Below are 23,935 nucleotides of genomic sequence, written 5' to 3'. Positions count from 1 at the left end.
TCCAGTGCTCCTTTCTGTTAGAGGGGAGGCCAGACTGCCTGAATAATTTTGAGTGACGATTTGCAAAATTGGTAGTATTGTCCTTTGTAATTTGTCTGTCTTCCCCCTGTGCGTCTAGTATAGTGTCGTTTGTTCTCCCCTCCCTCTTTCCCTTTTACTTGTCCAGTAAGATTTTCTTTTTACTAGCAGGTACTATTATTATCCGATATCGATTGCAACCACGATACTGACCATGCCCCCGAGCCCCGCTAACCTTACTGTTCTTTCTATTAATGTGGAGGGATTAAATATTCCGGAAAAGAGGTCTTCCATCCTCCGTCGTCTATGGAAAAAAAGAGCAAAGGTAGCCTTCCTACAAGAGACCCACTTTCAGATGGATGCAGTCCTGGGGATGGCGAATGTGAGATTCCTGAGCATCTATCATAGCAGAAACGTGGAAGCTAAATCAAAGGGAGTCTCGATTCTGATCTCCAACTCAGCCCTGTCGGAACATGCAGAGACGCGGAGTGATCCAGAATGGCCGATATCTTTTCTTCAAGAGTAAGCTCGCCAACACACCAGTCACACTTGCTTCCTTGTATTTTCCCAACTCCAACCAGGTGACCTTTCTGGAAAGGGTCCTGGAGGAACAGGGCGAATTCAAGGAGGGCACCCTGATACTGGGGGGCAATTTTAACATTCCACTAGACCCTCAGGTAGACACCTCCAAGGGTAGTAGCAATCTTCCGCTATCTGCACACCATAGGTTCAGGAAAGCCCTACACAAGCATCAGCTGATACACGTGTGGAGGATCTTGTACCCTACTACCAAAGATTATAACTTTTTTTTCTCCCCTACATAACACGTACTCTAGATTCGACTATTTTCTGATACATCATTCCTCCATGGCTCAGCTTATTTCGGTGGAAATTGATAACATCCCGTTTTCAGACCATGCTCTTATTACCCTGTCGCTGTCACTCTCTACTTTACACAACAGAGAGTGGCATTGGTGCCTCAACCAATCCTTAATCTGTGACCCGGTAACATCAGGCGAGATACATACAGCCCTACAAGACTACTTTGAACATAATTATACTCCAGAAGTAAACCCTCTGACGATCTGGGAAGCACATAGGTGCGTTATCCGCGGGTTTTGTATTAGTCTCAGGTCCCGCCTTAAAAAACAGAGATGAGCTCAGCTGCGCGAGTTGTTAGAGCGCATTAAGAAACTGGAACTTGCTCACAAGTCTATCCTAGATGGTGTACAGGGAGCGTAGTTAGCGCAACCTAGAGACAGGTACGCAAGATAAGCTTAGATCAAGCAAAAGTAAACCTGGCAAAATACAGACGCCATTTTTTTGAATTTGGCAACAAGCCTAGCCGTATGCTGGCCCGGGCATTGCGCAATGTCAGAGAAAGAACATATGTTCCCCATATTACCAATTCCAGTGGCAGGACCCTGCACATCCCCCAACAGATATCGGAAGCATTCAGGGAATACTACCAGGCGTTATAGAATCTGTCACCCCCCCCCCCCCTTCCCCCCCGAACAAGACAGGAATTCCCGAAGGACATTGATATAGGAATATCTCCAACAATCGAATTTGGCCAGTTTTACGCAGGAAGCAATAGAGCTTATTGTTGCCCCGGTAACACAAAATGAACTTGCAAAAGCCCTCTCGGAGTCCTGCACTGAGAAAGCCCCCAGCCCAGATGGGCTTACATTGCTATACTACAAAAAATTTGCGGAGACCCTCTCCCCCCCACTTTATACGGGCCTTTAACTCTTTGACACCTGGGAATGAAATGTCAGAGATACCCTAGGGGTTCATATAACAGTGATCCCAAAGGATGGAAAGGACCCTGTCAGAGTTACCGGCCTATCTCCTTGCTAAATGCGGACCTAAAACTGTTCAAAAACACTAGCAAACCGGAGTTCCCCCTATTTACAACACCTGATTCACAAAGACCAAGTAGGTTTCGTTCCACTCAGAGAGGCCAGGGATAACACAACAAAAGACATCAACCTGATTTATCATGCCCCAAAACTCTCGATCCTGGTCTGCTTACTGTCAATGGATGCAGACAAAGTGTTTGATAGAGAGGACTGGGATTTCCTTTTTGCCACTTTGTCACATTTGGGGGTAGGCCCTCATATGGTAAAATGGTTATCCAGTCTCTACTCATGTCCAACAGCCGTGGTTAGAGTAAATGGTCAGCTCTTGACACCTTTCTCTATAACGAACAGGACAAGACAAGGCTGCCCACTGTCGCCCCTGAGCTTTATTATATGTTTGGAGCCACTTCTAGGTCACATTCGCTCTAATCAGAATGTAGGAGGAATAGCACTGGCAGACACGGAGCATAACATTGCAGCATATGCAGATAACCTATTTTTCATCACCAAACTGCGAATTTCCCTACCAAATCTGTTATCAGAAATTATTTGATATTCTCTGCTATCCAATTTTAAGATTAATTATCACAAATCGGTGGCACTGAACGTTTCGCTCCCCAAAAGCCTTAGCGAATGAACTTAAAGATTCTTTCTCATTTCCCTGGAAGACAGACCAGATTCTATATTTAGGGATCAACCTCACATCTACTGTAGCTGGGCTTTATTCTCCGAACCACCCAAAACTTATAAAGAAGATCCGACCGGATTAAAATTCCTATTTTTGTGATTCGGGAGGTGTGCTATTTTTTAAAATGAATATCCTACCGAGAGTGCTTTACCTGTGTCAAGCGTTACCGATCCATGTACCCAGACAATTTTTTCAGCAATTACTTTCTCTTATGTCCAAATTTGCTTGGGCAAATAAACCAACTTGCACAGCCCGCAATACACTGACCAAACCAAAAAAGGAGGGGGGTATGGACCTTTCAAACTTTACCTGATACTACCAGGCAGCACATCTAATGCGTATAGTGGACTGGCACAGACATCGGGACCTTAAACAGTGGATTGACTTAAAACAGGTATCAGCACCAGTATCCCTTTTAGTTCTTCAATGACTACAGGACCAGGTCACAGCGGAACTAGCACGTCATCCCACAATTGGCCCCACGATGACAACTGTAACTAGGATCCTGACAGAGGCTGGCATCTCCCCCAGACCTTCTACCATGTTTTAAATTCTTGGCAACCTAAAATTCCCTCCAAGTAATGAGAGCAAAACATTTCTTGACTGGTTCACGGGTGGCAGATTCAGAGCAGGTCATTCTCTACATGAGGGCCACTGGTCATTCTCTACATGAGAGGATCTGGGGGACATGATTGGCCAAAACCGGCTCTCATTCCAATTGAGACATTTTTGCTGTCCCTTCCCCACCCAAGCTAATTTTCCCCTCCCCAAGACGCAATTTGAGATGGCGTGTAGCGTAGAGGGTCCCTCCAGACACACAGTATCATGAATGTATGGTATCCTAAATACACAAACAGAGGCCGCTCCCTCAAGTTTTTTACAGAAATGGGAAAAAGACCTTAATATCACATTCAGTCTGGAGGAGAGGGAAAAAATTTATGTGGTGACGCACTCAGCTTCCATATCAAGTCAGGTCCAGGAGTCTGGTTATAAGATCCTCTTGCATTGGTACAGGGCGCCCTCCCGCCTACACAAGATGCTCCCCTCGCTGTGTTGGAGATGTGGGGTCGACCAGGGGAAGCTGTTACATGTCTTTTGGGACTGTCAGGTGCTGGCGGACTTCTGGTCGGAGGTATGGCGGATTACCTTTAAGTTCACTCAATGCGCCTTACCAACATCGCCAGCCCTCTTCCTTCTGCATCACTGTGACGTCCCAATATCGACTTATAAAAAGTCAGTGGTGCGCCATCTGATTAGCACAGCGAGATCTTGCATTCCTAGACTCTGGAGACAGACTTCTGCACCCACCATCAAGATGTGGCTCAATGCAGTAAATTGGATTATGGAGATGGAGGACCTCACGGCTTCACTAAGAGGTACGCAGGACAAATTTGTAAAGACCTGGTATTATTGGATAGAATTTTAGAACACTGAAGAGTATAGGCTATTGTATAGTTCCTGAGCTGGATAGTGGTTTTCTCCCCTTTATCTTTCCCTTTTCCCCCACTATATGCAGTCTCCCATATATGTTTTTCTCCCTTGTACTACGTGTTTTCGCGAAAAGGACAGGATGTTTGTGTGTTGGGTCCCACCTTTGTGACCCAAGGCTGGAATAAATGTGTTTATGCGTTCAGATAGAGAGAGTTTAGAGGCAGGAGAAAACGGAAATTCAAATGATTATTAGACAAACGTAGGTTCTCCCACGATTGTTTTGTTATCTTTTGGAACACTTTTATTTGTGGAACGGACTCTGTAGATATTGTATCATATAAGCTGTTGCTGCAGAAATGCGGTAAAATGTTAATGCATGGAAATTGAAAATGATAAAATAAAGAATTTAAAATTGACAAATTGCTTGGCCCCGATGGTATCCACCCCTGGGTTTTAAGGGAATTAAAGGAGTTGTTCAGCCGTGACAAGTGCATGTATGCACTTCTGTTTGACCATTACAAAGCACTCTGTAATATACTAAGTGCATTCTAAATGAGCCATACAGAAGTTAGAGACTTACATATACTGGTACCTCCCCCCCCCCCCTCCTTCAAGCTTACCATTCCGTCGTCCCTGGATACGACAAATTCTTCCTTCTGTCTTCTTCTTTACAGGGGGGCTGTCACTATTACTATTGGGGGAGTGTCTGAGGGGTTCACTATTATTACTGGGGGCAGTGTTGGGGTTCGGGTGGTATCACTCCTATTACTGGGGGCAGTGTAGGGGGTGGCAGGTGGTGTCACTATTACCACTGGGGGCAGTGTCGGGGTGGTGTCACTATTACTGCTGGGGGCAATGCCAGCGGGGGGCGGGTGGTGTCACTATTACTACTGGGGACAGTGTCAGGGGGTCAGGGGGCAGGTGGTGTCACTATCACTGCTGTGGCAGTGTCGGGGGTGTCACTATTACTTCTATGGGGAAGTGTGGGGGGAGGCGAGTGGTGTCACTATTACTTTTGGGGCAATTACTGGGTGTCACTATCACTGCTGGGGCAATTATTGAGGGTCACTATCACTGGTGGGGCAATTACTGGGAGGTCACTATCACTGCTGGGGCAATTATTGGGGGTCACTATTACTGCTGGGGCAATTATTGGGGGTCACTATTACTGCTGGGGCAATTATTGGGGGTCACTATTTTTGCTGGGGCAATTATAGGGGTCACTATTTGTGCTGGGGAAATTATTAGGGGTCACTATTACTGCTGGGGCAACTTTTGGGGGGTCACTACTACTGCAGGGGCAATTATTGGGGGGCACTATCACTGCTGAGGGGAATTATTGGAGATCACCATTACTCCTTGGGCAACTGTGGGGGTCAGTATTACTGCTGGGGCAACTGTGGGAGGGTCACCTTTTTGCTGGGGCAACAACTGGGGGTCATTATTACTGCTCAGGCAACTGTGGAGAGTCACTATTACTGCTAGGGCAACTATCATGCTGTATCTAAGTCGATTCTGTGTAGATACATCTGCACAGCTTAGATACAGCAGCACAGCAGACATCTTCCCCTTGATTGGCTTAGATACATCTGCCGTGTAGATGTATCTAAGAGGGTCCAGCGTAGATATGTCTGCACGGCTTACATACAGCAGCTTAGCAGACCTGTTTCCTATGATTGGCTTAGATAGGTCTGTCTTGCAGATGTATCTAAGCCCATCCAGCATAGATACGTCTGCACAGCTTAGATACAGCAGCTCAGCAGACATATCGCGCATGATTGGCTTCGATACGTCTGCAGTGCAGATGTATCTGAGCCAATCTGGCGTAGATACGTCTGCACAGTCTGGATACTGCAGCTCTGCAGACATATCACCAATGATTGGCTTAGATACGTCTGAACAGCTTAGATACAGCAGCTCAGCGGATGTATAAGCCATGACACGTCCGTTGAGCTGCTGTATCTAAGCTGTGCAGATGTATCATGCAGGTTTGGCTCAGATACATCTGCACATTGAACTAAAGATGTATGGTGTAAGCCAACGGGACAATGTATTTATCGTTGCCTCACAGCGGGGAGGCTGGAGGAGATTTCTCTCCCCACACTTCCCCGCCCGTCTCTATTCACTAGACGCCATTCAGTACTGAATGGCTGCTATTTACAATGAGTGTTGACAGTCTCTCCTGGCCCGGCCCCCTCCAAGTTCACTCTACAGCAGGAAAACGTCCCATACTGTAGAGGGAACTTAGAGGGGACGGGGCCAGGAAAGACTGTGGATTAGTTCAATGGAAGTGGGCGGGGTGTGGGCAGGAGCTTTGTGAAGCCAGGAGACACCACTTTTTTGTTCAGTGCGTCGTTCTGCTGTCATCTGGAGCATGCACAAAGAGAGGAGCAGGGCATTGTGGGATTGCAGTACAACGGCGCCATCTTTTAAAGCTGCTTTCAGCATCAGATTACAAAGTACAAAACAGACATTACAGCTTAGTGAAAGGAAAGCATTATTATTATAAAACAATTTCACCTTGTGTGGCAGGACAACCCCTTTAACTAATGTGATACACAGACCTTTGTTTCTTATATTTAAGGACTCTACAGTGACGGGGTCTGTTCCACTGGATTAGGTGGAACTGGATAAGGTTAGATTTCAGAACGACAGATTTTTTTTTTTTAAACCCATTTAGGAACAGGCACTGTATATATATATGTGTGTGTGTGTGTATATATATATATATATAATATATATACATATACACGGCGCTTGGTCCTGGGCTTAAAGCTTAGCCGTATGTAAAATTATGGCGGCGCTTTAAGCCTCCTGCTCTGCAATCAATCAGAGCCAGGACGGGTTACAGCTGTTAGTGACAGCTGATAACCCAGAGGAGAAGGCAGAAGGGTTTTTTAACACTTTCTGCCTTTTCCTTCCCCAAGTGCACAGCACTCAATGAGCGCTGTGTACTAGAAAGTGAAAGTGGAAGTGTAACTTCCACTATGGGAGTCGTGGGGGGTGGGGGTGGGGTCACGTGACCGCCGGGGTTCCCTGCTACAGCAGAGCTACAGGGTCATACTAGACTCTGGCCAGCTATGCCAGTGACTAATGTCACTACAGGAGTTTTCTCCTGTAACTGGGGCTCCTATGGATGCCCCAGCTACAGTGGGAAAGTGTCAAATAAAAAAACAAAACATGTAAATGTCCCCAGAGGTCTTACATGACATCATGGAGGGCATAGATAGTAAAAAACATACTGTAATTACATACATAGATAAAACAAAATTACAGAATAAAACAACAATATATACATAAGAAAGGAAATAACCCAAAACCAACGCCAACCAAAACCGTCACTATAAGCACCCTGTAATCCAAAACCGTTATTATATTACTATATAATCGTTATTATATAGCAAAACCTCCAAAACAAAATGAGGAACCCGTTCCCATACTTTATTTTAGTGTAAATATACTAATAATTTTTTAAAAAACTATAAATGTTAAAAAAAAATTTTTTTAGCTTTTTATCCCCAATAAAACTAAAAAACGGGGGGGGAAAGTCAGTGAAAAAGATTTTTAGAAAATAGCCCTATATGTCACAAAAACACAGCAAAAATAATTTTGATAGCTAAAGGAAAAAAATAGAGCAGTAAAACCGCCACATGGGTAAAATCCCTAAAAAGTGTCGGGTCCTTAAGGTACAAAACAGCCTGGTCCTTAAGGGGTTAAAACTCTTTTTTATTAGCATTTAAGAAAACATACATGAGCAGCTTATATCCATTACAAAAAGATCTTGTTCACATATTATACATTTCCATTACAGTATTAGATATCCACGTAAGCTTTTCAGTTTAATATTTTCTGTGTATAAAGCATTACTTCAGCCATGCATATGCCTTGCATTTTTTAGTTCTTCCCAATATCCCCCCTCCCCTAGCCGCCAACAAACAATACCATATTATAGAAACAGTAACAAAATATTTAACTGTAATATTTAAACTAGTCCGCAGTGATTCCCCCTACCCCCCACCGCAACCACCTCCCCCCTAATTCTATCATATAATGTTTAAGATTCCCAGTTGATTCATATCGTCCTGACTGTAGAACCATGTTGTGTTAGTGAATTGGGTCATACACCTCTTGATTTCACTAGGGCTAAGACATTTTTCTATAAATTTCCTTCACTTTATAAAAAATATTTGAGCCTGGGACTCTACTTTACTCTCTATTTCTAATTTTTCCATTTTTAGAAGATGTTTTAATTGCTGTATAATTTCCTTTATACTCGGGAGTTTACCCAACAGCCAGGTACTCAAGAGGCACCTTTTGCTGATCATTAGAATAGTATGGATCATTTTGTTCTTTCTTGTCTGACCAGGTAGTTGGTGAAGTATGAACACTTGTGGTGTCAGCTGCAGGAGCTTCATTGCCGGTCATGTGTTCTTTCCTCCGGCGCTGCAGAGAGACGGCCGTTTTCAGGTACGTCTGTCTCTTTCCTGCAGTCACACGGGCGCATCGGCGCCGGTGTACGGATGCCGATGCGCCCGTGTGACTGAGCCCTAAAAAGTTGGATTTTGGTTGGGAGCATCTAGGATGGGCTTGTAGCCTTGCTGGACCCTTGGGATTCTGTGGCTTGTCAAACCCATATACAGCTCCATGAATTATCTTAAAGTAGGTTTCCCTCCATCTTTCAATTAACACCGCCTGCCTCACAGAAGTCCAACTCTCAATTATTCCCTCGGGTAGCTGTGGATCTTGGAGCTCTTGTGCCCATTTTTTTAATACGCTGGAGTTGGTCTTCATCCCCCACCCCTCTCTAAATTTTGTGTACAATTTTGAAATTGAGTATTTATGTAAGTAATATTTTACCAAGATATCTATTGGGTTAAGTATTGCTTCCTTGGCTATGTCAGCTATTCTTTCTCAGAGGAAACTACGTACTTGTGCAAATGGTAGGAAATGGGACGGAGGTAAACTGTATTCTTCACACATTTCTCTAAAAGTCTTACATCTGGGGCATTCTGGATGAAAGAGATGATGGACTTTTGTAATCCCTTTATGCTGCCATATTTCCCTTCCCTCCTTAAATTCTGGGTGTTGCCACAAGTCCATGTGCCCGGAGATTTTAAACGACAAATCCTAAGCCTTGCGAGCTTTTTTCCAGGCTTCTATAGTGTCTTTTGCCAAGGCAGAATGCTTACATTCTATTGGGAGATTTGTGTAGCTTTCATGTAGTAGGGTAATTAGACTCCATGGATTAAATAGTTCCGCTTCTAGGTTGGTATTTGAGTAGTCATTGGAGCCAGTCCAAAGAGTGTCTCGTGAGGCTAGCCACATTATATAACCAAATATCTGGAAAATTTAGACCTCCTCTGCTTTTGGGGAGCATCAATTTTTCAAGGCTATGCACGGTCATTTACGAGACCACACAAAGGCCACAAAAGCCGAGTACAGTTTCCCCAGGTCCCGCCTTTGAAGTAAGAGTGGAATTGTCTGCAATAGGTAAAGAAGTCTTGGAAAGCTAATCATTTTTATCAAGTAGCACCTGCCCATGAAGGAGAGCGGGAGATTGCTCCACCTAACTTCTTTATTTTGAGAATTGTTGGGGGATAGTTCAATGTATCAAGTGACTCTGGCCTCTTGCCTATGTTTATACCCAGGTATTTAATATGGTTTTTTGCCATACTAACAGGGCAGCTTTTGAAATCTGTGGTGGTAATTTAGCTCCGGGGGAAAATATCCAACAATTCGCATTTAGTGGTGTTTACTTTGAAACCTGACAGTTTCCCGAAAGCTTCCAATAAGGCAAAAATGCACAGCAAATCAGATTTCGATTGGGGGAAAGTGCTATCAAAATACTGTCTGCAAATAATAGAAAGGCAGATTTTAATTGACTCAGAAAGAGGGTAGGTAGTATCCAATGGCTGGATGTTCTTAAGGACAGAAATGTCCAAGGAAGAATGAAAAGCATTTAAAGAGACCAGGATGGATGAACACAGAATAGATAACTTTACTGAATGATCAAATTTGGTGATAACACAAAACTAGGAGGGTTGGGTAACATTAGAGAAGAGAGGGACAAGATTCAAAAAGATCTAGAAAAGCTTGAACAGTGGGCAGAATGGTAATTAACAAAAAGTAATTCAAGGTCCTACATCTGGGCAAGAAAAATGAAAAAAGCACATACAGAATGGGAGGAATTGGGCTAAGCAGCAGGAAATGTGAAAAAGACTTGTGTATACTTATAGATTACAGACTGAACATAAGTCAACAGTGTGATGCAGCAGCAAAAAGGCATACAAAATTCTGGGATGTATTAAGAGAAGCATAGAGTCTAGATCAGGTGAGGTAATTATTCCCCTCTACTCTCCCTTAGTCAGACCTTATCTAGAATAATGTGTCCAGTTCTGGGCACCCCGATTTAAAAAAGACATAGCAACTGGAGCAAGTTCAGAGAAGAGCTACCAGGATGGTGAGTGGTCTGCAAATCATGCCCTATGTGGAACGGTTTAAGGATCTGGGAATGTTTAGCTTGCAAAAAAGAAGGCTGAGAGGAGACTTAATAGCGGTCTACAAATATCTGAAGGGCTGTCACAGTGCAGAGGGATCAGCCCTATTCTCATTGTCACAAGGAAAGACTGGAAGCAATGTGATGAAACAGAGGTAGACGATACAGACTACATATTAGAAAAATCTGACAGTGAGGGTGATCAATGAGTGGGATAGGTTGTTACGGGAGGTGGTGAGTTCTCCTTCAATGGAAGTCTTCAAACAGTGGCTGGATAGATAGCTGTCTGGGATTATTTAGTGAATCCTGTATTGAGCAGCGGGTTGGACCTGATGACCCTGGAGGTCCCTTCAAACTTTATGATTCATTTCTATAAGGATCCAAGGATACTAGGTGGTATGTTTAGGTTCTTTTTATTATGTTTATTATAAACAGGGGATTCATGGTGTAATTTGTTAGAAAAAGAAGATTCTCTTATCAGAAAGCTACCACAGAACTTATAAATTTGCTTGCAATCTAGTGGTGAATTACAATACACCAACTAACCTTATATTTTAAATAAAATCACTTAAAACAAGAAACAAGTTGTTTTTGCAAATTATTGAGCATACTACTGTCAAAGCATGTTTACTCAATCTTAAAATCCCTACTCTGGTGGCTTAAAAGGAAACAAATTTACGACCCACATAGGATTATCAAACTCTAATGTAGATGTGCCCACAACTTGTGACTTGAAGAGTACATTAATTGGAAGAGACCCTTCCTTTCACATTTTCTTCTACTACTTCTTCACAGACAGCCCTTAAATAAACCAACAATAACTTGCCCTCAACACAATTTTAAAAAATACAGTCAAAATTCCATTTCTTCATCAGAATGTACACCTAAGGCATGATCTATGCCAACTTCATCAGATGATTCCTCTTGCTTATCTAACAATGACCCTCCACTGGTCTTCAATTCAATCCCAACGGGACCAAATTCATCAAAAGCTACCACTAACTCCCATTTGGATACTCTCTTAACACAAATACAAATATTACTGCAAAAAGAACTGTCAAAAACTTCATCTGACATTACTACCAAACTTACTAAAGAGATCCATGAACTAGGTCACAGAACATTGGCCCTAGAAGAACGCATGGATAATGCCACCACGGTACTTCACAACAAAATAGAGAAAGTTGAAAATAGAGCCCGCAGAGATAATTTATGCATTCAAGGCCTTCTCAAATCAATAAAGGATCTACAGTCAACAGTAGCTGCAATATTTAAGGAGCTTTGTTCTAATATTCCAATTGAAAGGCTGGAAATGGACAGTCAATAGAACTTTAAATACTCAAAAACAAAATGGCCCCCCAAGAGACATTGTACTAAAACTCCACTTCCACTGTATTCATGAAGAATTGCTTCAAGCGGCCCAATCCTCCTCAAAACATACATTTCAAGAACATGAATATTAACTATTCCCTAACTTGGCTCTATCAACCTTGGCCAAACAAAGAACCCTTAAACCATTTTTAGAAATTGTACAACAAAAACGTATTCAATATTTCCTATTTAAGTTAATCTTCAATTCAATCAAATTAAGACATACACCCTTTCCTTTCCACTGTAGGTACAAGATGATGTCTTGAAGATTTTCAACTTCAATAGCCAACTCTACAACAGAACCCTCCTATCCCCTCGCCAACTTCCAGCCCTAAACCTGGACCTTCTCATGACGAAAATCTCTGACTTTTACTCTTAGAAGAAACTATGGTTGATTGGACTGGGACCAACTTATCTAAGTTTTACAATATTATTATACCATAAATTGACATAGGACTTTAAAATTCCCACAAAAGGCTTTTTCTCTGAGACAAGATAATATTGAAAGAATGTCTAATTCTTTAAGGTTTTCTAAAATTAAGTATACTTACAGATGTTAATTTTAGTTTTTTACCATATCCCCTCCTTTTCTTTCTCTGTGTGTCTCTCTCCCTCTTCCTATTCTCCCCTCTCCTCCCCACTCCCACTCAGAGTTTCCTTTTTTCTTTCATATGATGTTTACAATATGGTCCCCTCTAGTGCTGTTGTGCCAAATCATCTTCAAAACTACCAGCTGTGATGACAACTAACATAGCTAATACCACGATTATGGTTATGGCTGTAGTTATAATTGTAGTTATAATTAAAACTGTTATGTTAATTTGTTTTATTGGCCATTTCGCCACCTCCCCTATCTTTTTCTTGCCTTTTCCTCTCCTCTCGTAGAGCCGTTCTCTAAGGATATAACAATAATCAATAATTCCTCATGGCACTGACAATTATTTCACATTATGTGCAACTCATTAATTGCCCTTAGAAACGCTCTAAAGCTTTTAAATACTGCATAAATGCCCATGCCGACATTCTCTGTGTACAAGAAAGCCATTTGATTAAGTGGCACATGGTTGGCCCAAAATGTGTCAAATGTAATAAGAGGCTTTTATTCAGCACAACTTACTCCATGATCGCTTATCTAAGACCAGCATTTAAAACACCAGTTTTCATTGAAGGGGGTCTCTGAGTGATAGCTCCTGTGTAAAATGCAGTCACCGTGTAATAAAATAACAAATAGGCTTATACTTATCTCTTCCCGCTCCCGCTGTGTCCCACAGCACTGGTACAAGTCTCCCTTTTGACATCACGTCTACAGGTTCCCCCAAACTATTTATGGGACGTCATAGGTGCTGCAACCAATAACAGAGCTCAGGCTGTAAACAAGCAAAAGAGTGGAGGACGGAGAGGAGCTTTGGTACACAGCGGGAGTAGAGAAGGAGGAGTACAAGCTTATTATGTTACTGCAAGGTGAATGCATTTTACACAGGATCTATAAATCGGACAACCCCTTTAAACGTGCCCCATAAATACCCAAATCCACTTCTTGCCTGCACATAGTAGATGATAAAACCATGGCTTGTCTGCAATTTCCATTAAAGCTGTTATTGAACTCAATCAGAACTTTAAAAATCTCTGTGTAGCAAGTTTCTCCTGTAGTTGTGCCCGTTAGGAAACACTGACTGAGTAGAGGCAAGCAGAGGAAATGTTTCTGCTCCGACCCCCCTCTGGGCTCCATAGTAGATGCATGGTTGTTATGTCATTGGAAAGCAGTGAGACGGATGTGTCCAATGTTTATGTGAGATAACATTGCACTCTGTCATTTACAATATCATTCCTATATTGTTTTATTTACATAGCTGAAAAACTAAACGTAGAATACTGTACAATATGTTACTTTTACTTCATGGCTTTGTGTCTGGGCCATGTTCAAAATACAACATTTTATATTGTACAAGCTTTCAACTTGAAAGGATATGAAGGAGCAGCAGTGTGAGGAGAGTAATGGCTGTCAGCTGCTCTTAGCCAATCAGCATTAGTGGGAACATCCTCTGAGTTGTTGATTGGCTAGCAGGGTACTCTCAATGCTACTCCCTTTTGTCCTATTCAGTTACTTGCACACTAGTCACAGCTGCTGTACTAAACCCCTTTTACAGGGCAGTGGTCATGCACTACAGGTATTATAGTAAAACTATACATTCTCCTCCATATTTAGTATATTCTGAAAATGAAGGAAACCCATGCAGTAGTTTGTGGGCATGGACTTGGACACTGAATGTGAACATTCTAATACCACATTTAGTTCCCTATAATCATTATCAAAATTTACACAGCAAATACTTGTAGTCCCATGTTAAACTTCTTTTAGTTACTGAATGAACTTTCTGTATATGATTGTTTGGATGTTTGGATCTGGTGTTGCACTTGTAGTTCATCAGACATCTTGTAACATAATAAACTATATATATAATTCCGATACCTAGATGACACATAGTAATACATTAAAGGATCAAGACAATTACTTATGCTGCTGATGCAGGCACAAAGTAGATATGCAATATATAAAGAATCAGAATATCTATGACTGAAGCCCAGATAATGCATTAATAAGATGATATTTGTAGGAGCAAAGCAAATAATGAACACAGAAAGGACTAGAATGGTTAAGAGAATAGCTCTTGTCTTCTTAGAACAACTTTTAATGTCCTTGGAGCTTTTACTTAAGGTTCGGACAATTTCACTGTAACAGAAGACGGTAATAATCAACGGTAACAAGCAAAAAATTGTAGAAAAGGTGGTAAAGTAGTACATGTAGAAGTTCCGTTGGTCTTCTAATTCCAGCACATCATGGCAAGTTGTAATATTCAGTGATTCTATGTCGTCAGTTTGCTTGTTGAGCAGAAGAGGACCAGTGCCAGCCATGGATACAAGCCAGATGAAGCCACATACTAGCCATGCCCGTCTCTTTGAGCGCCAGGTAAGAGAACGTATTGGAAACACTACAGCCATGTATTTGTCCACACTTATACTCATCATGAGCAGGATGGAGCAGTACATGTTACAGTAAAATGTCGCAGTGACAATTCGACACATGCCATCCCCAATTTGCCAGTTGTTTCCAGAGAATCTGTAGACAATATTGAGAGGCAACACAGCGACAAAGAGCAGATCAGCTGTCGCCAAGTTCAGCATATATACTATTGCCGGCGTCTTGATTCTTATCTTCAATACAAACATTAGAATTGCCATTAGATTTAGAGGCAGAGCGACAATGAACACCACAGTGTAGACCGATGGGATGAACTTGGTCAACCACGGACTGGAGAGGTAGAAGTTAGTATTATCTAAAATGTTTGATATTGAAAAAGAGAGAAATAATTGTTTACAGTTTTAAAAGATTACATTGTGCAGGATAAATACAGATCTAGTTATAGATAAACCCAATAATGGGATTTTTCAACTTAGGCCTCGGTCACATGGACGTTTTTAGGTCCGAATTGCAGAGGCGCTTGCGATCTGCAGATTTATAGACCCAATGCAAAGCAATGGGATCGGTCACATGTCCGTTTTTAATGCGGATGTGCCGATAATTTTAGGACACGCCGATTCGCCGAACGCATGTAACTGCGTTCTGAGCAAATCGTTGCTTGTATATGCGCTCAATGGGGCCGGTGGCAGCAGCGCCGACCCCATTGAGAACATATACTAAGATTCTTATCCTCTGCCACAGCTGTGCCACAACTGTGGCAGAGAAGAACAATGTTCTCCCATTGAAGTCAATGGAGCCGGCAATACAGCCGGCAAGACAATGGGCTGCCGGCAAGCGCTGGGCGCAGGGACCAATCAGAGGCAGCTCTCAGCTATTGAATGACAGCTGAGAGCTGCCTCTGATTGGTTCCTGCGCTCAGCCAATCAGAGGCAGCACTCACTCACCCATTCATGAATTCATGAATGGGTGAGTGAGAGCTGCCTCTGATTGGTGAGGGCTGTGACCAATCAGAGGCAGCCCATTCAGCAGGTGGGGATTTTAAATCCTCGCCTGCTGAATACTGCACAGCAGTTCAGGAGAACTGCCGGCCGGCCGCGGCTGAACTCCGGCTGCAGGGAAAAGGTGAGTATAATTTTTTTTTTATTTTTACACATTTCAGGATGCTTTTCAGGGAAGGGCTTATATTTTAAAGCCCTTCCCGAAAATTCATCCAGTGCTCGCCGGCAGCCCATTGCTTTCAATGGAGCTGGCTGTGTTGCCGGCTCCATTGAATTCAATAGGCGAACAGCTGACAGTGCTTCTTTGATCGGGCCCGTTTCGCCGAAAACGCTGCTAGCTGCAGATTTTTCGGCGAATCATCGGCCCCGGTCATGCGATTTGCGGATGCGCATCCGTCATGCGATCCGCAAATCGCGTGAAAAAAACGCCTGTCTGAGGCCTCAGGGGAATCCCTTGGCCAAACAGCCCCCATTGACTAAAATGGTGACCTTTTTTGTCTCCCATTCAGCTATCCAGCATTTTATTTGATGAAAAAGTCCTTCATGCAGGACCTTTTCTTTCTGCATTTTGTGCCGGATCTGCAACGGAAACACCGAAAAAAGGCTCCTAAAATAGATGTGAACATAGTCTTCGTGGTAGATAGGGCATATTTCATTTTTTCAGCTTCCTATGTTGAAATTTTGATCATACAACTATATTTTACACTGATGGGAAGCTTATATTTATAGAGAAATATTGCACCATATGGGGAACAAATTATGTTTGTGGATCCTGAACATTTCTAGGCTCCTGTGTTGAAGGTGTTAATTTGAACTAGGTACAACCATACAAATATTTATTTTGTTTTTTAAAACTTGGATATCATGACTTTTAATACAAAAATTTTGTTCTCAAGTTACATGATTTAAAAAATTTTGATAAATTTATTTATTACCTTGTGTCTTTATACTCATGATAAGAGAATATCGCCTTGTCTTTGGAATGTTACCTGAAAAAAAAACAGAATATAAAAAAAGTAGCCTTGTTCATAATAGAGACTAGTTGTGCATGTTAGATTAGTATAAGACCATAGTACCGGTGTCCACTGGCGAAACTATAGTGGATGCAAGCCCTTCACAGATATAGACAAAATTAAAATGAATAACTTTTATTAATGACTTGTTTAAAATTAGGGCCACATAAATCATATAACAAACACTAACAGACGTGGACTGACAACATGGATCATACTGTGTGACTCAGTGACCAGATGGAGTGAGGGTCTCAATTCCCCTCGAGTATCCAGTCGGGTTAACCCCTATTGACAAAATTAGGGGACTGGGTCACTGGTTTATAGCGAGATGTCACAATAGGAAGTAGGTCAAAAAGATATTAGGTTTCAGGTCTAACGTATCTGTTAATAGTTCATAGTTGGAAACCCCTCGACCATTATTATCGCTATTTTCAATAAGGATTATATGGTTAATCAGAGGTATATGTTACACCATACTAAATAAATCGTCACTCATGGTACGTATATTTCAACGTTCATGTTGGAGGAATTATTCCCCACAGTGGATAATCACTCAGATATTAGTGTAAGTGTTCCAACGTTAATAACCGAGTAGTCAAATAAACACTCCAGCATTCATTTCATGTCTTGAGAGTGAGATAGTTGCTCAGCAGGTAGGTGGCTACTGGGGTGTTTTTCAGTGTTTCAACACTTTTTAACGTATTAGCTCAGAGTTGTGTATTGATATCACACAGTGAGTGACTGCTCAAGTGTTTAGTGTACATATTTCGAATAGTCACTCAGTGATCACTCAAGCGTTCATCAGTTGAAAGTAGCGGGATAATCGCTCCAGAGGTAAGTGATCACTTCAGTGGCTCTTCGTTCAGATATTAGCTCTATTACAAAGTTAATTTCCTTTAGGGATAGGGTATTGGCTCAACGCGTTTCTCCGTCCCTGTCTGGGGCGGTTCTTCAGGAGCAGGGCCGAGAATCGCCCTTAAATCTGTGTAATAATCCCTATGAATCCTATTATAGTAAATAAGACCCTTGTTGGTAGTCCTAGTTTCTATTAGAAGGAAATAAGACAAAGTTCTCCTCCTATTGCTTCCCCCGTCTCGGTTCAGAGACTTAGTGTGAAAGGTCACTTTGCTAGATAAAATAGCAGACGGACCGATGGTAGCCTATAGGTATATGGCTAGCAACTTTACTAATTGCACTGAGACCAATTGGCATATATAAGTCTCACGGCAAGTAGGAGAAAATTAGATATCTCAGCTCCCCGTTCTCAGAAGGAATCTCCAGAGACAATTCCTTCAAAGGCGCAATATGAATCGTGCCCCAAAAGTAAAGAACTAGACGAATAGACCCGTATGTCCAAGTCTATAGGTGCTGGACCGATACCCTATTACAGCCTTTAGCCTGTAAGGGGTAGTCTAATAGGGTTGGATCAATCATCCAAGGCGCCCAAAAATAGGTAAGTAGTGCTGCCCCAGATGCCGAACAGGGCTGCGCAGCCCTACTAGTAAGGGGAGGTAAGTTGCGGGAGGAAGAGAGGAGAAGAGGTATAGTGCCTGCGGCTCTGATGGTGAGCGGCTGGCAATGAAGTCCCAGAGCTCACAGCAGGGATTAAAAAGGGATATAGCTCCTCCTATTTCCGGGGGCCTGTCAGTAATTAGCCAATGGGTTCCCTTGTGGGGCGGATTTGCACTTATCAGGGTAAATGGCAGTGCACTCCATCCATCACCATACTGCCTGTGTCACCTGTCATAGTGCACATTGTAGTCCGGATCATAGCGCTGCTGACCGTGCATCTGAAGTAACCTGACGATTCCTAGATATGAGGCTACGATCGGCAGCACAGGCAAACATACAGCACTTCCGCGTTCCATGCTGGAACGCATGCAACGTTGCCTGGTGACGTCATCACGCACCGTACGCCCCCATTGGACGGGAGGACGGCACCACGATGTCATCAATTGGAAGCTGTGTCAGTGGGCGGAGCCGGTACTGGGAGAGGTGAGTCACTCAGGCAGCCTGGGAGTGGTTTACCCACTCTGTCGCTGCCTCCACGAACAGTGCAATGGCGCTTCCGCGTTCCACGCTGGAACGCATCCTCCGTTGCGGAATGACGTCATCGCGCTCCATACACACCGCTTACCCGAGGGGGCGGCAGCGCGATGTAGTCATTGGAAAACTGAATCCGTGGGTGGAGTATGCAAGTAAGAGGTATATTAATGACACAGGCAGCGTGGGAATCATTGCACTGCTGTCTCTCCGCCCCCAAATGCTCGGTATGTAAAACCGGTAGCAAATGGGGCACCGTTCAGATCCAAGAAATAATAAAGATTGTGATGTCCGGAATTAGCCTCCTTGGGAGGGGCAATGATGATGAAGTCTGCATCAGGTTGCTATGAGTAACGGACTACTCATGGTAGGGAGCCCAAAGTATATATATTTCCCATATAGTGATAGTTTCTGGGATGTTAGTTATATCAAGTATGTATACCCCAAATTAATAAATTATAATGGTCAGAGTTGTAGTTTATGCATATAGGTAGGGGGAATCAATGTACAACAGCAAAATATATCACTACCAGTATGCCAATCAAAGTCAGGCGGGGAGACTATCATAGCCGAGGACAACGTGCGAGAGAATTATCGCATATTGTTCTGGGAGATGCCAGAAATATATGGAAATGATCCCCTATTTAACCCACGATAGGGCGGGAATTTGTGAATCCGACATATGTCAGGAGTAACAAGAAAATGCAGAAGAAGCTATCAATTTAAGAAGAAGTTGAGAATCACGCATCAGCGATACCGAGTCTAGAGGAAGCAATTGAAGTTTAGGGTCGCGTTTAGGCCCGCAGGGGTTACCGTATTTAACCTAAAGATCCAGGCCGCCTCTTTTCTGAGGAGCATCTTGTCAATGTTGCCCCGTCTGGCGTTCGTTCGTAGGTTTTCAATTCCCTGGAATTTCAAATCAGCCAGATTGCCATTATGTACTTCTAGGAAGTGGTCTGCCAATGGTGTTTTTTCCCGGCGTCGAATATTCCCCACATGCCCCAGGATACGACGCCGGAATTCCTGAATAGTCATACCGACGTAGTTCCTGGGGCACGGGCAAGACGCCATATAGACGATATTTCGTGTTTTACAGTTAATGAAACTCCTGTTGGAGTAGGTTCTGTTGGTATTGGCACTTGTGAACGTCTTGCTCTTCAGTATAAAGGTACACGCCTCACAGTCATGGCAGGGAAATGTCCCACATGGTTTTAGGCTGCCCAACCAGTTTTCCTTTAGACAAGGGGTTAGATGGCTCTTGACAAGATGATCCCTGAGGTTATGACCCCTCCGGAATGTTATCATCGGGTATGTTGGTATAATGTCTCTTAGGTCAGGGTCATTGGAGAGGATGGTCCAGTAGTGTTCCAGGATGTGCCGAACCTCTCTCGTTCCTGTATCGAAGGTCCCGATGATCCTTGAGGATCTCGGGTTGTTGCGTTGTCTAGGGACTAAGAGATCTCGTCTCGGCTGTAGTTCTGCATGTTTCAGTGCGTCTTCAATTATATTGCTTGGGTAGTCTCTCTCCAAGAAACGTTGCTTCAGTACTTCGCTCTCTCTCTGGAAATCTTGCTCCCTCGAGCAGTTCCGTTTAACTCTGAGGAACTGCCCTTTTGGGATTCCTTTCTTTAAGGTAAAGGGGTGGTAACTATCCCATTTAAGGAGGCTATTCGTAGCCGTTGCTTTACGATGCAGTGTCGATGTAATTGATCCATCGATATTTTTCTGAATCAATAAGTCAAGGAAGGTAATTGATTCGCTATTGATTTCCGAGGTGAGTTTGAGATTTAAATTATTGGTATTAAGTGTTTCAATGAATCTATGGAAGGATACCTCAGAACCTCTCCAGAAGACCAAGATATCATCAATAAAGCGCAACCAGAGGGTGATGTTTTCAGACCATTCTTCATTTGGGTATATGTACTTTTCCTCCCACCAGCCCAGGTAGAGATTGGCGTACGATGGGGCACAAGATGTCCCCATCGCCGTCCCCCTGAGCTGGTGGAAGTACTGGGTATCGAACAGAAAGAAATTGTGGGTCAAAATAAATGATAGAAAATTCAAAACGCACTGATTATGTTGCAGAAACTGTGTCCCCCTCTGTTCCAGAAAGAACCGTGTGGCCATTAAACCTCCCTCATGGGGGATGGAACTGTACAAAGATTCCACATCAAGTGTGGCGAGGAGTGTGCCAGAGTCGACAGAAATCCCATCAATGATTTGGAGAACATCCATGGTATCTCTAACATGGGATCTAAGGGATGTTACAAAGGGACGTAGTATCTCGTCTACGTAGGTACTCATGTTCTGTGTAAGGTTCCCAATGCCAGACACAATGGGTCTACCACGCAGGGGGTTCGTCCCTTTGTGGACCTTAGGTAAGGCGTAGAAAGTGGCCACAATTGGGTGTGTTGGATTCATATATGTGAATTCATTTCTATCGATGCATTCTGTCTCTCGGGCCTTGTAGAGGAGTTCCCTTAGTTCCCTCTGGAAATGTATTGTCGGATCCGTAGTAAGAACTTTATACGTAGCAGGATCACCAAGCAGATGGTGACACATCTGTTTATATTCGTCCCTGTTCATGACAACGACATTACCCCCCTTATCCGCTGGTTTAATTATTAGACCTTCATTTGCTTTGAGTCTTTGTAGTGCTTCACTCTCCCCTTGCGATAAGTTGGGGCATTTTTTGTGGGGCTTAATAATCTTCAGGTCCGCTGTAACTAGGCGCTCAAAAATATCAATCTCTGGACATGGACAAGCCGGAGGATTTGAGGTGTTAGGTGCCTTAAGGTCCGTAAAGGGACCGGTTCCTGTTTCTCTCATGTTTTCTTCCTCCAGGGCTTGAAGTGTGTCCAGGCCAGGTAGGTCTGTGACAGCGAGCCCCAGTTCTTTAGCGCGTTCTCGGTTTTTAGTGCTGAAGTATTTATGCCACCTCAACTTCCGAGTGAAGAGGGAGATGTCCTTCGCCCACACGAACGGGTTATATTGCGTCATGGGGACGAAGGACAGCCCCCTCTCCAAAACTCGTTTTTCGTCCAGGGTGAGGTGGTGGTCTGACAGATTCACCACCTGTAGTTTGTTTGTAGGTGTGATCCCCACTACGTTAGAGCCCAGAGGGGTGGTGGGTTGGTAATGTGGTGGTTTCCTACCAGTTCTAGATCTATTAGTTACTTTTCTAATCACTGATCTCTCCTCCCTCTCAGGAAGTATTGAGAGATCGGTTGTTCTAAAAAACCGGCAGGTTGTGTTGGTCTCCCACGTCTCCTTGATTGTTGTGCGAATGAGCCTCGTCTTTGTGGTCGCGTCGGTCGTCTGTTGCTGTTAGTGGATGCAAGGGATGCAGTTGCCTCTGGGCCCAGGAGCCTTAGGTTGCCCATAAGGCCTTTCTTTTCCAAATAGGGAGCCCTGTGCTATGAATAAAGCATTATAGTTGGGAGCCCTGTTACAGGTTTTGCATTGGGGCCCAAAAGCTTCAAGTTACCACACTGCATTAAGGGGTTAAGAGAACTTGGGGGGCCCCAAGATAAACTTTTGCACCCGGACCCATGAGCCTTTAGCTACACCCCTGCAAGTTCCCTTAGAAGTTATTGTTGACTTTAGAAGTTAGTGGGGCAATTTTCATTTTGTCAATTTCCCATTTTGAAATTCTGACCATACAACTGTATTTTAGACTGATGTGAAGCTTACATTTAGACATCGGTCAGACAGGCGTTTTTTTGAGTACCAATTAGGTGCGCAAAAAAAAAGATCGCCGCTCGCATGTGTCAAAATCGTGTGATTGGGCAAAGTTTCATATGCAGAAGACCCAGTCTTTATGCTCATGAAAATCGCCCATTCACTGGAGCAGCTGTGCTTTAAAAAGCACAGCTGCTCCAGGAGGAGAGAGCAAAGAAGCTCCACAGGGCTTCGGCATTTTCCCATAGCAGGAAGAGAGAGCGGAGCTATAAGGGATCAACCCATATCAGGGAGAGACAGATCGGGGCTGTGGGTTAATCCCCCATAGCTCCATTCTCCCTGCTATGGGGTTCCCCGAGGATATCCCCATAGTGCACAGAGGGTGGGCAGGGCTGAAGGACTTCTCATGGAGAATTCCTATAGCAAATATAGATGGGGTGGGACTAGAGGGTAGATCTCTCTAGTCCCACCCCCTTCTCTCACACTTTCGGGGAAGCCCATGGGGAAAGCCCTGTAACCCCGCCCCCTCTCTCTACCCGCTATAGGGAAATCCCGTGGAGAAAGAGGGGGAGGGAGTCCCTACTGTTCCTCTGCTGCTGGGGAATTACCCAGCAGTGGGGCTGGAGGAATACCCTGCTGCTTACAGCAGGGCATTTAAAAGATGCTGCCCAGAAGCACATTTTAAATGTCCCATTGTAAACTCCTGTCAGTCCCCGTGGGGATTAACCGAACCCTCGGGGAATGCCCTCATCCCCGCGGGGACTAACAGGACTTTACAGCAGGACATTTAAAATGTGCTTCTGGGCAGCAGGTTTTAAATGTCCTGCTTTAAGCAGCGGGGAATCTATTCCCTACGCTGGAGTTTCCAAAAACTCCTGCTCCCATAGGAGTCAATGGAAACTACTGCACATCACGCATCAAGGAAAGGTCAGGCTCTATCTTTGTTAGGTGCACAACGTTTTGCCTTCATTCTCTCATGTGAGCTCTTCTATAGGAACCCATTGGTTCTTTTAGAAGTGCTCTTTTTGCGTGCACGAAAAAGACGCTTGTCTGACCGAGCCATTTTAGAGAAATAATACACCAAAATGGGGAAAAAAAATCTTTGCAGATCCTAAACACCTCTAGGCTGCTCTTGTGTTGAAGGGGTTAATGTGCACTAGGTACAACAACACAAATGTTGGGGGGTTGGGAGGGGTACCATTTATTTTTAAAACTTGCATTTCAGGATGTTGGAATAATTTTATACATATATAGATCAAATGCAATACTATACAATATGACATCATTATTTAGTTTTCCTAATGTGTATTTAGTCTGTAAGCCACTGACCTTCTTCAATAATGTTTTTTTGATA

At 43.4% G+C, this 23,935-nt stretch overlaps 1 protein-coding gene and 1 long non-coding RNA gene across 2 annotated transcripts in view; one reads left to right on the top strand and one right to left on the bottom strand.

Moving 5' to 3' along the window:
- Window positions 1-343: 343 nt before the first annotated feature.
- Window positions 344-12,209, top strand: LOC136627619 (uncharacterized). The gene is made up of 3 exons (XR_010792811.1): window positions 344-540; window positions 8,366-8,466; window positions 12,114-12,209. It is a non-coding gene; the product is annotated as an uncharacterized lncRNA (long non-coding RNA).
- Window positions 12,210-12,471: 262 nt separating this feature from the next.
- Window positions 12,472-23,935, bottom strand: part of LOC136627617 (proteinase-activated receptor 1-like) — a 52,089-nt gene continuing 40,625 nt past the window's right edge. Inside the window, exons 4-5 of the mRNA XM_066602860.1 lie at window positions 16,780-16,833; window positions 12,472-15,201 (exon numbers count right to left, since the gene is read on the bottom strand). Coding sequence (XP_066458957.1) covers window positions 14,222-15,201; window positions 16,780-16,833 — 1,034 coding nt within the window. The 3' untranslated portion in view covers window positions 12,472-14,221. The remainder of the gene's footprint in view (window positions 15,202-16,779; window positions 16,834-23,935) is intronic.

This window comes from Eleutherodactylus coqui, chromosome 5 (assembly GCF_035609145.1).
Source record: "Eleutherodactylus coqui strain aEleCoq1 chromosome 5, aEleCoq1.hap1, whole genome shotgun sequence".
NCBI classification, from domain to species: domain Eukaryota; kingdom Metazoa; phylum Chordata; class Amphibia; order Anura; family Eleutherodactylidae; genus Eleutherodactylus; species Eleutherodactylus coqui.
This window is presented reverse-complemented; position numbering and strand designations above follow the sequence as displayed.